Source organism: Elephas maximus, chromosome 9 (assembly GCF_024166365.1).
Source record: "Elephas maximus indicus isolate mEleMax1 chromosome 9, mEleMax1 primary haplotype, whole genome shotgun sequence".
Lineage (NCBI taxonomy): Eukaryota > Metazoa > Chordata > Mammalia > Proboscidea > Elephantidae > Elephas > Elephas maximus.
Genome location: NC_064827.1, coordinates 48,357,994 through 48,371,829, shown reverse-complemented (window position 1 = coordinate 48,371,829; position 13,836 = coordinate 48,357,994). Strand labels below are relative to the sequence as shown.

At 44.8% G+C, this 13,836-nt stretch overlaps 1 protein-coding gene across 1 annotated transcript in view; it reads left to right on the top strand.

Moving 5' to 3' along the window:
- Nucleotides 1-13,836, top strand: part of GABBR2 (gamma-aminobutyric acid type B receptor subunit 2) — a 439,230-nt gene that overhangs the window by 233,171 nt on the left and 192,223 nt on the right. Inside the window, exon 4 of the mRNA XM_049896560.1 lies at nt 5,835-5,936. Within this exon, the coding sequence (XP_049752517.1) occupies nt 5,835-5,936 (102 nt within the window). The remainder of the gene's footprint in view (nt 1-5,834; nt 5,937-13,836) is intronic.

The following is a 13,836-nucleotide window of genomic DNA, read 5'->3' as shown; positions in this document are numbered from 1 at the left end:
AATGCGAAAGTGGCATATGTCACTTTAGCTGGATGAGAGGGACTGGATTAATGAAATTTTTGGTGAATGTGGAGTACTAAGATTTTTACTATATGCCACATTTTCTACAAAAAGAATATTCCACGCATTCTACAACAAAGAAAATGAGTCAGTGAACTTAGTTGTTTCAATAATCAATGTAAAATTCTGTTGTTCTCCCACATTGAAAAATTGTAGCAAGAGTTAGATTCAATAGGCCCCTCCCACCTTATATTATTAGAAAGAAATAGTATACTCCCAAGAGACCTGCAGAGATAAGGAGTTTCAGTTACATGGGAGGGGACCATAGAAGACAGATGTCAACGAAGGTGTTGAAGTAGTAGGGGTCTCACAGCTTAAACAACCTTGTGCATGGGCGCCCTCATGACCCCGTTTGAACTTATATCTAGCCAGCACATTCACATGCTCTAGAACTGGTATCAGTTTCATTGAGCGACCTGCTGGTCCCCTTCTACTGTGGTGCTTGCTTTTCCTTGTGTCCTGTCTGCTTGGCATCTATGGGAATTTACCCCTGTTTTGTTGATGCCTTGCATCAACCTTGCATATTGGGTAATCCATCCCTGCCTCCAGTCATGGGCTGTAAAGTCCACTGCTCAGTCAGAGCCTCCCCTGCCTGGTCATGTGTTCAGAACGTGGTGACTCGTCGTTGTCATAATGGTCTGCTTCTGACTTTGTCCTTATCCTGTACTTCTTTCCTTCGGTCCATTCAAAGTCAGGGTCTGCTCATGGTGCTAGGGGGCAGGAGTGGGAGGGTCTGGAGATTAAAGATGTATTCAGTGTATTTATTGTACGGAGCAGGGGGCGGGAAGGGAGGCGTCGCAGCTGGAAAGAAAAATAGTACCCTGAATCCGGAGCCCTGGTGGCACACTGGTTAAGAGCTTGGCTGCTAACCAAAAGGTTAGTGGTTCAAATGCAGCAGCCGGTCCTTAGGAACCCTATGGGGCCGTTCTACTCTGCCCTATGTGGTTGCGATGAGTCAGAGTCAACTTGGCAGCAACTGGTTTGGTTTTTGGCTTTTTGGATCTGGAGAAAGTGGGATAGGTGGCCTGGGGGCGGGGCGGGGAGTGTTCAGGCAGGCAGGCCAGCAGCCGGCTCTGAGTGGCAGTTCTGTTGCTTTTACCCCTTAGTGGTAGTTCAGTGGTAGGATTCCCTCCTTCCATGTGGGAGACCTGGGTTCAGTTCCTGGCCACTGCACCTCATGTGCACCCACTACCTGTCCCTCACTGGAGGCTTACATGTTTCCACAGCGCGGAACTGATTTCAGCACAACTTCCAGACTAAGATGGACAAGGAAAAAGTGCCTGGCAATCTACTTCTGACTTCTGAAAATCAGCCGGTGAATACTCTATGTTTCACAGTGGACTGGTCTGCAGCCGGTCATGGGGATGGTGCAGGACCAAGAGTGTTTAGCATCATTGTGCATGGGGTCACCATGAGCTGGGACAGTGGCAGCTAACAACAACCTTACCTGAACATTGGAACCACCTGGAGAGCTCTGAAAATACTGATGCCTGGGTCCTGTCCCCAGAGATTCTGATTTCAGTGGCTTAGGATGCAGCCAGGGCATCAGATCAATTTTAAAGCTCCCAGGTAATTCTGATGTGCACTCCTCACCAACATTTTGACCACAGCTTCCTGAGAGACCCTGCATCAGGACCACCCACCTAAGCCAGATCCCTGATGCTCCAAAATTATGTCAAATGATAAATGCTTGTTGCTTTAAGCTGCTACATCTTGGAATAATTTTGTTACACACCGTATATGGCTAATACAGATTATTAGTTGGCTGAAATGTGCCCCAAGTCAGTCACTTCTTGCCACCTCCACCACCATCTTCAGAATCTTTTTGCCTGGAGCATTGCTGCAGCCCACTCACTGGCTTACTTATGCCTGTAAACAAGTTATCCTGAGCGAGAGAATTCCTCTGGTAGCCTGTTTACCATTACTTCTTTTCCAATTACACTTGCTTCCCCACTTTTCCTCTGTTCTTCTTTTCCTCCTCCAAACTGCCTGCTTCTCCACCTACATCTGGCAGGCATGGAAAAAGACCAGCGGTTGCTCCCACGCCTAGTGCATGGATGAGGCTGTGAGCCTGGTCAGTTGGAGGAATGAGGCCTCTGTGATGGCTTCATTGGAATGACAAGTCCCTGTCGCCTTCTTCCCCCTGTGGCCCTGGGGATAAGCAGACCCACTGACCTCTGTGTTCAGACAGCTCATCCAACCTGCTGGTGTTTCTCTCTGCCCAGCCTGAGCAGAACCATCCCCTCACTCCTGCCTTTCCTCCAAAGCCACTGATTTTTCCTGAGTCTTAACTTATTTCAAGATGTTGGACTTCCTTAGAGCTGGAAGTCTGAGTTCAGATGTTAAAAAATTCTTAGATTTGGATCTGTGATTCCCAAGACTTCATGGGCACCCCGAGGAGTCACTGGTCTCACCCCTTGTCACTTTTACACTCCCAGCCCCTGTGTCAGTGGCCCCCTAAAAGGGTCCTTGGTCCCTGTCTGCTCTGAGCATGAACTATTGGCCACTATCCCTGATAAAGGACAACTAGAACCGAGCCCAACACTCCGGGCATGTTCTAAGGTGGGCAACCAAAGGGGAACTGTCCCTGTCTTCATTCTAGATGTGATACCTTGTTAGATGTAGCTCCTAGTTCTACTCACCCTCTTAAAAATTGCCTTACTCAGTTAACACATTCTGGTTTCCTAATCAAGGGGGAAAAAAATATCCAAATCATTTAAAAATATTTTCATATCGATGGCTCACTTAAAACTTATTCTGCTTCCTTTAGGACCAAAAGGAAAAAAAAAAAAAAACCCATTGCAGTGGAGTCAATTCTCACTCATAGCCACCCTATAGGACAGAGTAGAACTGCTCCATAAGGTTTCCAAGGAGCGGTTGGTGGATTTGAACTGCCGACCTTTAGGTTAGCAGCCTGAGCTCTTAACCACTATGCCACCAGGCCTGTCCTTTAGGACAGTGGTTCTCAAACTTTACTGTACATTAGAATCACCTGAAGGGTGATGAGAACACAGACTGCTGGGGCTCACCCAGAGTTTCTGATTCAGGAGGCCTGGAGTGGAGGCCAAGATTTTGCATTCCTTTAACAAGCTCCCAGGTGACGCTGATGTTAGTGGTCCAGGGACCACGCTTTGAGAATCACTGCTTTAGGTGCTTTCTGGTTTGAGCTTGCGTCTACAGTCCATAAGCGATCTTTAAAAAATAAAGTAAACAGCTTTTGCCCCAAGCCTCCTATTCCAGATTATTTATCCCTGGGGCTTGGACCTACCCATTCCTCTGCTGGTACCAAGTGACTTTGCCTCCTTGTGGATTTGTTCTTGTGTCCAGCACCTATATTCCCTGCTCTAAAGACAGGGAGAGGTTTTCTCTTAGGCATCTCAGCCCTGTAAGCTGGCTGCAGTGGCCCTGGCCTTACAGGAACCCAACCCTTCCTCGTTTCCCTTCCAACAGCACTGGGTGCCCGGGTTAAGGCCTTTCTCTCTGCCCTTATGAGTCCAGGTCTCCTGCCCTCCTGGCTGTCACTTCCAAGTAGTGAGGCAGGTTCTTCTGCATTCCCCACCCCTACCCGTCAGCACCCATTTCTCCCCATCCCTCTCAGGACGTCAAGGGCCTTTCAGCAAATCGAACTCCTCCTAGTGGCTGCCCACTAGGCCAATATGCAGTTTCGGAGAGGAGAATACACACACACACACACACACACCAATAAACCGGTTACCATTAAGTTGATTCCAACTCATGGCGACCCCATGTGTGTCAGAAAAATCATAGGGTTTATAATGGCTGATTTTTCTGAAGTAGATCATCAGGCCTTTCTTCCAAGGCACATCTGGGTGGACTTGAACTTCCAACCTTTTGGTTAGTAGCCAAACACGTTAACCATGTGAGCCACCCAGGGACTCCTACGTTGTGTGTGTGTGTGTGTGTGTGTGTGTGTGCATAAAATTTTCTTGGGGAGTAAGGGCTACTCCTTTCCCAGAAAAACATATTTCTACATTTATAATGGAGGTGAACAGAAAAATACTATTCATTTTACAGAAATGCAGTTTATAGCATACTGCAGAAAGACATTTGTTCCATTAAATAGGAAATACATACACTTCCAGAAGGCAGAACAGGTGTTTACAAATGTTTCCGGTTCACTTGGTCAATCTATGACCAATGCCCTCAATGATCCTCCTAGCCATAGTAAGGATGTGGGTTTTTTTCCTTCTGAGAGAGATCAGTCCCACTCTTTCTTCGCCATGCTTTGGTTATTTTAAAATGCCATTCATTACTGATTTCCTCCATTTGCTTTCCCTAAAAAGTCCATTAGAATAAATACTCGGGTTGAGCTGAGACCCTTGGTCCTGAAATTATAGGCAGTGAGTGGCTGATTGCACCAACCATCTGTGCTGACCCAGCCTGGCTCATCGGGCCTGGGGGAACTGTCCGCTTCTGGCAGAATCCAGATTCTCCTGGAAAAGCCGGCACAGGAACGTGGGGAGAGCATGGACTGGGAGTCACATCTCAGGGTCCTCGTCTGTTAAATTAGGGGCGGGGTGAGATGACTATGGGGTATTTTGTTTTTGTTTAGTTCTGACTGCCTATATTTTGTTCTGCCATAATTATATACAGCTTTCATGTACACACGGATATACACACATATATATCCCAAGCCATTGACCACTTGATGCTTTGCCTGAGGCCTGCAGTGTCCAGAGCTTTAGAGTTTTCAGAGCCACTCCATATCTTCAATGTTTTTGCTAGACCTTGACTACCCTGTGAGTTACATGCTGTATTGCCCCCATTTTACAGATGAAAAGACTGAGATTTAAGAGAGGTTGAGCGGTTTCCCTTAAGTCGAGTAATGTGCAAACGGAGAGCCAGGGCTTCACTCGGCATGGCCAGTAGTTTGTGCATTGAGCTATGTGGCCTTCCAGCAGGGGCAGGACCTGTTTGCACATCTCCCATGTTTGATAATTGCCGTTGCCCCGCAACATGGCACACAAAACTGATTATGGGACCCCACCAGCATCTAAAAAGGACTTGAGGTGGCAGAAATAAATGGTAATGGCAAAATCAGCTTTTTTCTATCAGCTAGTTCCCAATCTTTCATCAGAATAGGAGCAAAAACTACAATGGACAAGAATCACCAAGTGTGGCAGTTTCTTTCTTTTTAAAAAACATTTATCATTAAGTATTTTAAGCGTTCCGAAAAGTAGAGATGAAAATAGCAAACACCCGTGAACTCACCATTCAGACTTAATTAATGTTCATATTTTGCTCCGCGTGCTTCAGATTTCTTTTAAGGAAATAAAATACAGCAGTTGCCATTGAAATTCCCTTTGTTCCCCTTTGTTCTCAGAGACCATCCTGGTTGTGTGCTAACCGAAAGGTTGGTGGTCCGAGCCCTTTCTTCCAAGACACCTCTGGGTGGACTCGAAACTAGCACCCTTTCTGTTAGCAGCAAGTGCATTAAACATTTGCGCCACCCAGGAACTCCTGGCAACCTTAGGCAAGGCCTTTCCTTCTCTGGCCTCCTTGTGCCTGAGTATCAAACGCAGGGGTGAGGGGTGGGGAGGAGACTGAGTGATCTCTAAGGTTCCACAGGGCATTCTGTGCTATAATGAAAAAAAAGCTCAACAACCCTTTCTGTTTGTGAGAGAAGTAGAGAAAACTGGTAGGTGAGTCATCTGGCTCATTCAGGCTGGTTCCCCAGAATGTGATGGATCCTGATAGACTGGCCTTCCCATGGCCGCCTGCACACCTACCTTCTGCTTTCTCTTTGCTGGCAGGTGAGGAACGACCTGACTGGGGTTCTGTACGGTGAGGACATCGAGATTTCGGACACGGAGAGCTTCTCCAACGATCCCTGCACCAGTGTCAAAAAGCTTAAGGTGCGTGCAGTGGGCTGCGGCCTGAGTGACAGAGGGGTGGGGTTGCAAACACTCCCGGGGCTCCCCAAATGCCATGATTATGAGAGAGCCTGAAGTCAGATCTGTTTTACTTCATCCTTGGCATCTCTGGCTTAGGGAGATACTCCCACAAGCTTTTCCCTGGCTTTTCCCTGATTTCTTGTCCAGCACTGGCCAAAGGCCTAATTGCCAGGTACACAGCAATTTAGACCTGACACGGCAACTTTCTCTCTCCCAGCCCAGCCTGAGCGGCAAGAGGGCACTAGTTATTATCATCTCTGCTTTGAAAAGGCTCAGAGAGAGGAACCATCTTGCCCAAAGCCCACAGGATTATTGCTGGAACTGAAGCCCCTGGGTCCTGACCCCCATCTGGTGACCATCACTTGAGGGACAGAAAGGGTCATCCAGAAGTTTTGCCAGTTGTATATAGGTCTCTAACTTTCATTTGTCCACTCATTCAGTAAATGTTTGCAACCATCTTTTATGTGCTAGACCTTCTGGGCTCACAGACACCACTGGTCCTACCCTAGTTCTGAGGCTGCCCACAGGAAGACAGAAACCTCTCAGGGGACACAAGAACAAAGGGGAGGAAGTGATTCATCCCACCTGGGCAGAGGGAGAGGGGTTCAGACAAGGCTGCAAAGAAGCGACAACATTTGATTGGGGCCCTGGAGGGCAGGCAGGATGTGGACCTGCAGAAGGCCCACAGGGAAGGAGGGATGAAGATCAGAGGGCAGGCTGGCCTGCTCATGGTGTGCTTGGGAATCAGCAGGGATCTCTCAGAGGCTGACGTATCTGGGAGGGATGCTGAGGCTGGAGACAGAGTTTGGAGCCAGTTTCCACAGCCTTGAGTGCCAGGCTGAATGTGGCCTTTGATCCTGAGGATGGTGGGGGTGCTATTGGAGCTCTGTAAGCAGACAGGGACACAGGCAGAGCTGTGGTCTTCCTCTTTCAAACCTCACTTCCATCCCCTTAGGTCTGCATTTAAAGTCATTGCCCTGGAGACCCCAGATGCCAACTACTGTTATATTTCTTCTGTTTCAGATAGACTGAGACACATATTATGCCAGTAAGAACAGGTGGCCATTTAGACTCTTGCCTTCCAAGTCCCCAGTTCACAGATGGGGAGACTGAGGCCCAGAGATGGGGGAGGCAAGGGAAGCAATGCGCCATTTGTTTAACACCTGCTGGGGACCAGACACTGCCTGCATATCACGCTTCATCCTCACTGCAGCCCTAGGAACTTTGGCAGATGAGAGAATGAGGCAGGAGAGAGGAGCGGACCAGCCACAGCCCACCAGGCTGGAGCAAGATCTGCCAAGCTCTTCTACCTGCGATGCTGCTTCCTCGGATTGTGTGGTCTGAGGGATGAATGAGAAGGCTGTGTGGGGCCTGGAGGATTCAGGAAGGTTGGGGTGCCAACCCCACAGGGAGCACGTGCGGGTACAGATGGGTGAGGGATGGGCCTGGTGCTGTAATGACACTCTACTGCCACATGTGACATCTCCCCAGGGAGGGCACTTGAAACAGCTTCCTGTACCTTAGAGGCCTCATGGAGTTCTGTGGGCTTTCAAGTTTAAAGAGCCTTTGTGTGTGGCCCAGAGGCACTAGTTGAAAGTCAGCGAGAAATCAGAGTGGAACTGGGCACTCTGCTCATCAGCCTGCCTTTAGTTGTAATGACAACAGACGTAGGAGTAATATTAATGATGATAAAAATAGCGGCTGCCTTTCCAGTGCACCGACCGAGGGCCAGGCCCCATGTACAGCCTCGACCTTCACCAGTTCACTGAGTCCTCCCCAGAGCCCTCAGAAGGAGGGGATTCTTGTATCCCCATTTTACAGATGGGGAACCTGAGGCTCAGAGAGGTTAAGGAAGTAACCCCATATCACCCAGCTGGAAGGTGGTGAGGTTGGAATTTATGGCCGAGGCTTCTCCACTGCCCCACATGCCCTGTGGTTCTGAAGAAAGATTTCAACATCACATAAACCAGAGAGCAGGGCTGAGGACAGAATGCTCAGTCTGCTGGAAGTGATTTCCTCTGCCTGGAATGTTCTTCCCCCAGATACCTGCACGGGTCCTTCTCTGTGTTCTTCAAATCTTTCCTCCATTGTCCCCTTCCACAGGGACGTTCCATGTACCCCTTACTTAAAATTGAAATCCCTGCCGCTGTGCCCCATCTTCCCTTCTTATGCTTCATCTTCTCTCTTGTACTGATGGACATCTGATATACTATTCATTTTACCTAATCAGTTTGTTTATCATCTGTCTCTTCCCACCAGAATGTAAGCTCCAGGAGGCAGAGGTTGCTGTCTCTCTTGGTCAGTTTTGTTCCCCAGCAGTTTTGTTCCTTACCTGCCGGTTTGCTCAACAGTTTGTTGAGTGTGTATGAATGATATACCAATCTGGACAGACAACCCCAATACAGGATACATGTTCAAAGTACTCAAAAACAAAGAAAAGGCAGTGACTTCTGGAAAGTTAAAAGAAAAGCAAGGCTCAGATATACTGTGGGATAAGATGGAGAGGGAAGTGCAGAGGACAAGGAAGAAACTGAATATTAAATGGCCAGATTAAAATCTGCTTTGGAGGTAGTGGAGAACAAAATTAATGCCAAGGAAAATAACTATTAATAATGTGCAGGACAAACTTGAGATGCTTGCCCAGAATTCAGAGGAAAAGGTCAAAGAGATCAATCCATTCAGGGAAAAGATAACAGTTACAGAGGCTGGAGAAAGGTAATCCTAAGGGAAAACAAGAACAAATTAAACAGAACCAAAATAAAAAACAAAATAGGTATCCCAGTAGCAACGAGCACACCTAGCACCCAGATCTTGGTTTCTAATACCATTAAAAGGAACCAGGGCTCCTTGGAGAAATGGGTGACTCTAAGGCTAGGACAGGAAGCATATAAGATGAGCTTGGAGCATTTTGTACTGCCTGAAATCAAGGAAGTGCTTAAAGAAAACCACAATGATGGGGCTATGTCAAAGGGACACAGGAGCCAACCGAAAGAGCTCCCAGTGGCCAACAATGGAACAATTTAAGCTGTAAAATAAATAAAGTAGTATTGGATTATAACCTAAAATCGGAAATACATATCCTCAGTCCATACTGATATAAATAAATTTGAATAAATAAATGGGAGATATAGACAAATTTCCCATGCAGAATTCCACGTAATTTATGTAGATATTTCACCCTTAAGGAAGTGAAGTATGACTCCCCAGTCCTTAAGTGTGGGCTGTACATAGTGTCTTCCTTCCAAAGAGTGTAATGTGGAAAGGAGGAAAAAGGAGTTACTTTACAGTGGAGAAATCTGACAAACACATCATCGGTGTTAAGTCATGTTAATGGCATGCACCCTTGATGTGATAAAAATGGTGCTTTACCTCTGTGGTCTTCCTTCCAAAAACATATATCTCCAATATAATAATAAGAAAGACATCGGACAAATCCCAACTGAGGGACATTGTACAACATACCTGACCACTACTCCTCAAAACTGTCAAGGTCATCGAAAATAAGGAAAGTCTGAGAAAGTACCACAGCCAAGAGGAGCCTAACGAGATCTGGTGACTAAATGGAATGTGGCAGTCTGGATGGGATCCTGGCACAGAAAAAGGACATTTGGAGAAAAAAATGAGAAAATCTGGTTAAAGTATGGATTTTAGATAATAATGATGTATCGATATTGGTTTATTAATTGTAACAAATGTACCATACTAATTAAGATGCTAATAATAGGGAATCTGGGTGTGGGGCAATTGGGAACTCTCTGTACTATCTTTGTAACTTCTCTATAAATCTAAAACTATTCCCAAATAAAAAATTTATTAAAGAAACAAAATAGAAGACAAATGTAAGTGGGCTCAAGAGAGATCTATTAGATTGAACCATACAAAATTGCCAATGTTCAACCATTTTTGAACTACAAAATCAACAATTTCATATGGTTCGACCTAATATATGTGAAAACTGGCCAGGCTTTTTATGTTCTAGCAAAATCAGTGAAAAGAGAGCCATACTTAGACACATTTTGGCAAAAGTTTTGAAATACAAACATAAAGGGGGAAAATCTTATAAATATCTTGTTGTTGGGTGTCGTTGAGTTGATTCCGACCCATAGCAACGCTGTGTACAGCAGAACGAAATGTACCATCCACACAATCATTATGCTTGACCCCATTGTTGCAACCATTGTGTGAATCCATCTCATCGAGGGTCTTCCTCTTTTTCACTGACCCTGTACCAAGAATAATGTCCTTTTCCAGGACTGGTCCCTCCTGACATGTCCACAGTATGTGAGATGAAGTCTGGCCATCCTTGCTTCCAAGGAGCATTCTAGCTGTACTTCTTCCAAGTCAGACGGGCTTGTTCATTCTTCTGGCAGTCTATTGGTATATTCAATTTTCTTTGCGAACACCATAATTCAAAGGCATCGATTCTTCTTAGGTCTTCTTTACTCATTGTTCAGTTTTCACATGCATATGAGGCCAGAAGAAAACAAACAAATTTCCCACAAAGGCACAAAAACTGGGCCATCCTTTTAACTCCTTTGCAGTGTTAAATTCCAGAGACAGTGGAACAACCAGGAGACATTCTTCCATCTGTGAGACTTAAGTGCTTCTCTAGCCACATGCTTTTCTTGAAGTTAATCCTTGAAGTCGTAAGTCAGCCATCTGAGAGCAATAGCAAGCTTAAGAGTTGAGGTCATGATAGAAACAGGTCAGGCACCCCCAGAACCTGTAGAAAGAGACCTAAGTCTAAATAATTGTTTTAAAAGTGTATACAGTTGCAAAAATCATTTTAGAAATCAAATATGTAATACAAAATAGATATTGTAATAATAATGAGATATAAAAATCCAAATTAAATTAACAGTTTTTAAGAAATGGCGGGAGCCCTGATAGCACAGTAGTTATGCACTATGGCTGCTAACTAAAAGTTCAGCCATTTGAATCCACCAGCGGCTCCTTGGAAACCCTGTGGAGCATGTCTTAGTCATCAAGTGCTGCTGTAACAGAAATACCACAAGTGGATGGCTTTAACAAATAGAAGTTCATTGTCTCGCAGTCTAGTAGGTTAGAAGTCCAAATTCAGGGTTTCAGCTCCAGGGCAAGACTTTCTCTCTTTGTTGGCTCTGGAAGAAGATCCTTGTCATTATCTTTCCCTGGTCGAGGAGCTTCTCAGTGCAGGGACTCCAGGTCCAAAGGACGAGTTCTGCTCCTGGCGCTGCTTTCTTGATGTTATGAGGTCCCCCTGTCTCTCTGCTCATTTCTCTCTTTTATAGCTCAAAACAGATTGGCTTAAGACACTATCTAATCTTATAGATCTCATCAGTATAACTGCCAGTAATCCATCTTGTTAACATCATTGTGATAGTGTTTACAACACATAGGTAAGTTGCATCAGATGACAAAATGGTAGACAGTCATACACTACTGGGAATCATGACCTAGTCAAGTTGATAGATATTTTGGGGGGACACAATTCAATTCATGACAGAGCAGTTCTACACTGTCCTATAGGGTCACTATGAGTCGAAATCAACTCAATGGCAACGGTTTTTTGGGTTTTGGTTTGACATATTTGAATTTATGGTCAGATTGTTCCATTTGGTGGGCAATCATCTTTTTTATGCTTTCCATTTATTTTGTTGTTGTTTTTGATGCAGACTAGGTTTTCTTTGTTTTTATCTTATTCCATGTTTCAAAACCTTCAGATTTTGTTTTCATGATAGTATATTTACCATTACAGCTTTGGAAGCCCTATGAGGCATTCTACTCTGTCCTATAGGGTTGCCGTGAGTCAGAATTAACTCGATGGCAATGGGGGAAGAAACGGAAGAATAGAAAAAATGGGTGTTAAACTCCTGATCTTAAAAAGGCAAGTGACTCGAAAGAGACCAATTTGCTCATAAGTTTTATAATTCGAGAAATACAAACTAAAGAATGCCTTGCAAAATTTAATGAAAATATTCTATAATGAAAACAGAATCTGAAGCTTCTGAAACATGGAAGAAGATAAAAACCAAGAAAATCTAGTCCACATCAAAAACAAACAAACAAACAAAAAACAGAAAGCATTAAAAAGATGATTGCTCACCAAGTAGAGTATTCTAACCATAAATTCGAATATGTCAACCCAAAAAATTGTTGCCATTGAGTGGATGGAATCAGACTGCCACATCTTTCTCCCGCAGACTGGCTGATGGGTTCAAACCACTGGCCTTTCAGTTAGCAGCCGAGTGCTTGACCACTATCACCAGAGCTCCTTCGAATAGGCCAAACCTACTATTAAAAGACAAAGACTTTTAGATTGTGTTTTAAAAACTCATGATGATTATTTATAATAAGACAAAGTGACCCAGAAAGGGTAAAGGTAAAAGGTTGGGCAAATGTATGTCAAGCAAATGAAGCAGTCACTCTAGTATTACATCAGACCACAGAGTATCCAAGGTAAAGGTGTTAAACAGGATTAAGGAGAGTCATTTTTATAGATACGGGTACAATTCACCCAGCAAATAACACACTCATAGGATATTGCTCTAAATTACATTTCACTGAAATATAGAAAGGAAAGCCTGTTAAAAACACAAAGGAGAATTGACAGAAACACAATAGTATTGGGAGACATGACATCTCTCTCTCAGTTTGGACGAATCACCCAGATAAACAATAAGCAAGAACAGAGAGAAATTTAATAATGAAATTAATAAAGCTGATTTAACAGATATGTATCAACATTCATATAAAGGAAGTCAAGAAATAAAACCATCTCTGTGTGCTGAAGACCTGAGGGCTTTCAAACTCACTTCAGGCCTATTCCAAACAGAGGTACCACCACTGGGGTATTTCCACAGTGCTACTGTGCTGAAGCACTGGGGCCTAGGGGCGAGAGCTCCAGGCTTCAGACGCCTTTCTCTGCTCACTTCAGTGGAGTCATCTGCCTTCCCTAGAGCAGCCCCAACCCCCTTATTCATTTATATATGTATTTTGTTTGTTTGTTTGTTTTCCTTTGGCAATGTTCAACTATGGGGCATCCACAGAGCCTTACTTCTGGAACTGAGATGTGAGGGGCGGTGGCCTCAATTCAGTCCAGATGCTGTGGAAGCAAACACTTTGGTGGAAAGACCAAGGGCTTTTTATTCCGGTGGACCCAGGGTTCACCTCCTGTCCCTGCTTCAGCATCCTCCTTAACAGAAAGGAGGAAGCGACAGTCACCAGGCAGGGTTGTGTGATGATCATTATATGCTGAGCGCTGGGCTCATTAGAGGTTGAATAATCAGTAGTTACTCTTATGTCGGAAGCACTGGAGTAGAGAAAACACTAAATGATAAAATTGTGGAATTTAAGGAGAAACAAAATGCCCTGTCTTTTCGTCGATGTCTTAAAATAATAACAAAGTGCCTTATAAAATCCAAGCTTTGGGACATGAAGTGAAGCCAGGAGATTGTGAACAATTCACTGTGTGCCTCAGTTTCCCACAGAGTGCCCATTTCGCAGGTGGGTTTACCGGAAGGGGTAGGAGCCTCACCTGCGTTAATGCTGTGAAAGTGTGGTGTGACTTCCACATTCTCTCTTTTGGACCAGTTGTCTCTCTTTCTGTCATCCCAAAGTTGCTTCTTCTACCTTCACCCCAGGCTTCTGCCTCAGTGCCAGTGGGTGACACTCTTCAGCACTCACTTTGTACCCACAGATTCATTAGCGCATTTGTGCCTCACAACCACCTTACGATAAACCAAAAAGGAAAAAACAAACCCATTATCATCGAGCCAGTTCTGACTCTTGGCAACCCCATATGTTACAGAGTAGAACTGCTCCATAGGGTTTTCTTGACTGTAATCTTTGTGGAAGCAGTTCACCAGGCTTGTCTTCCTCA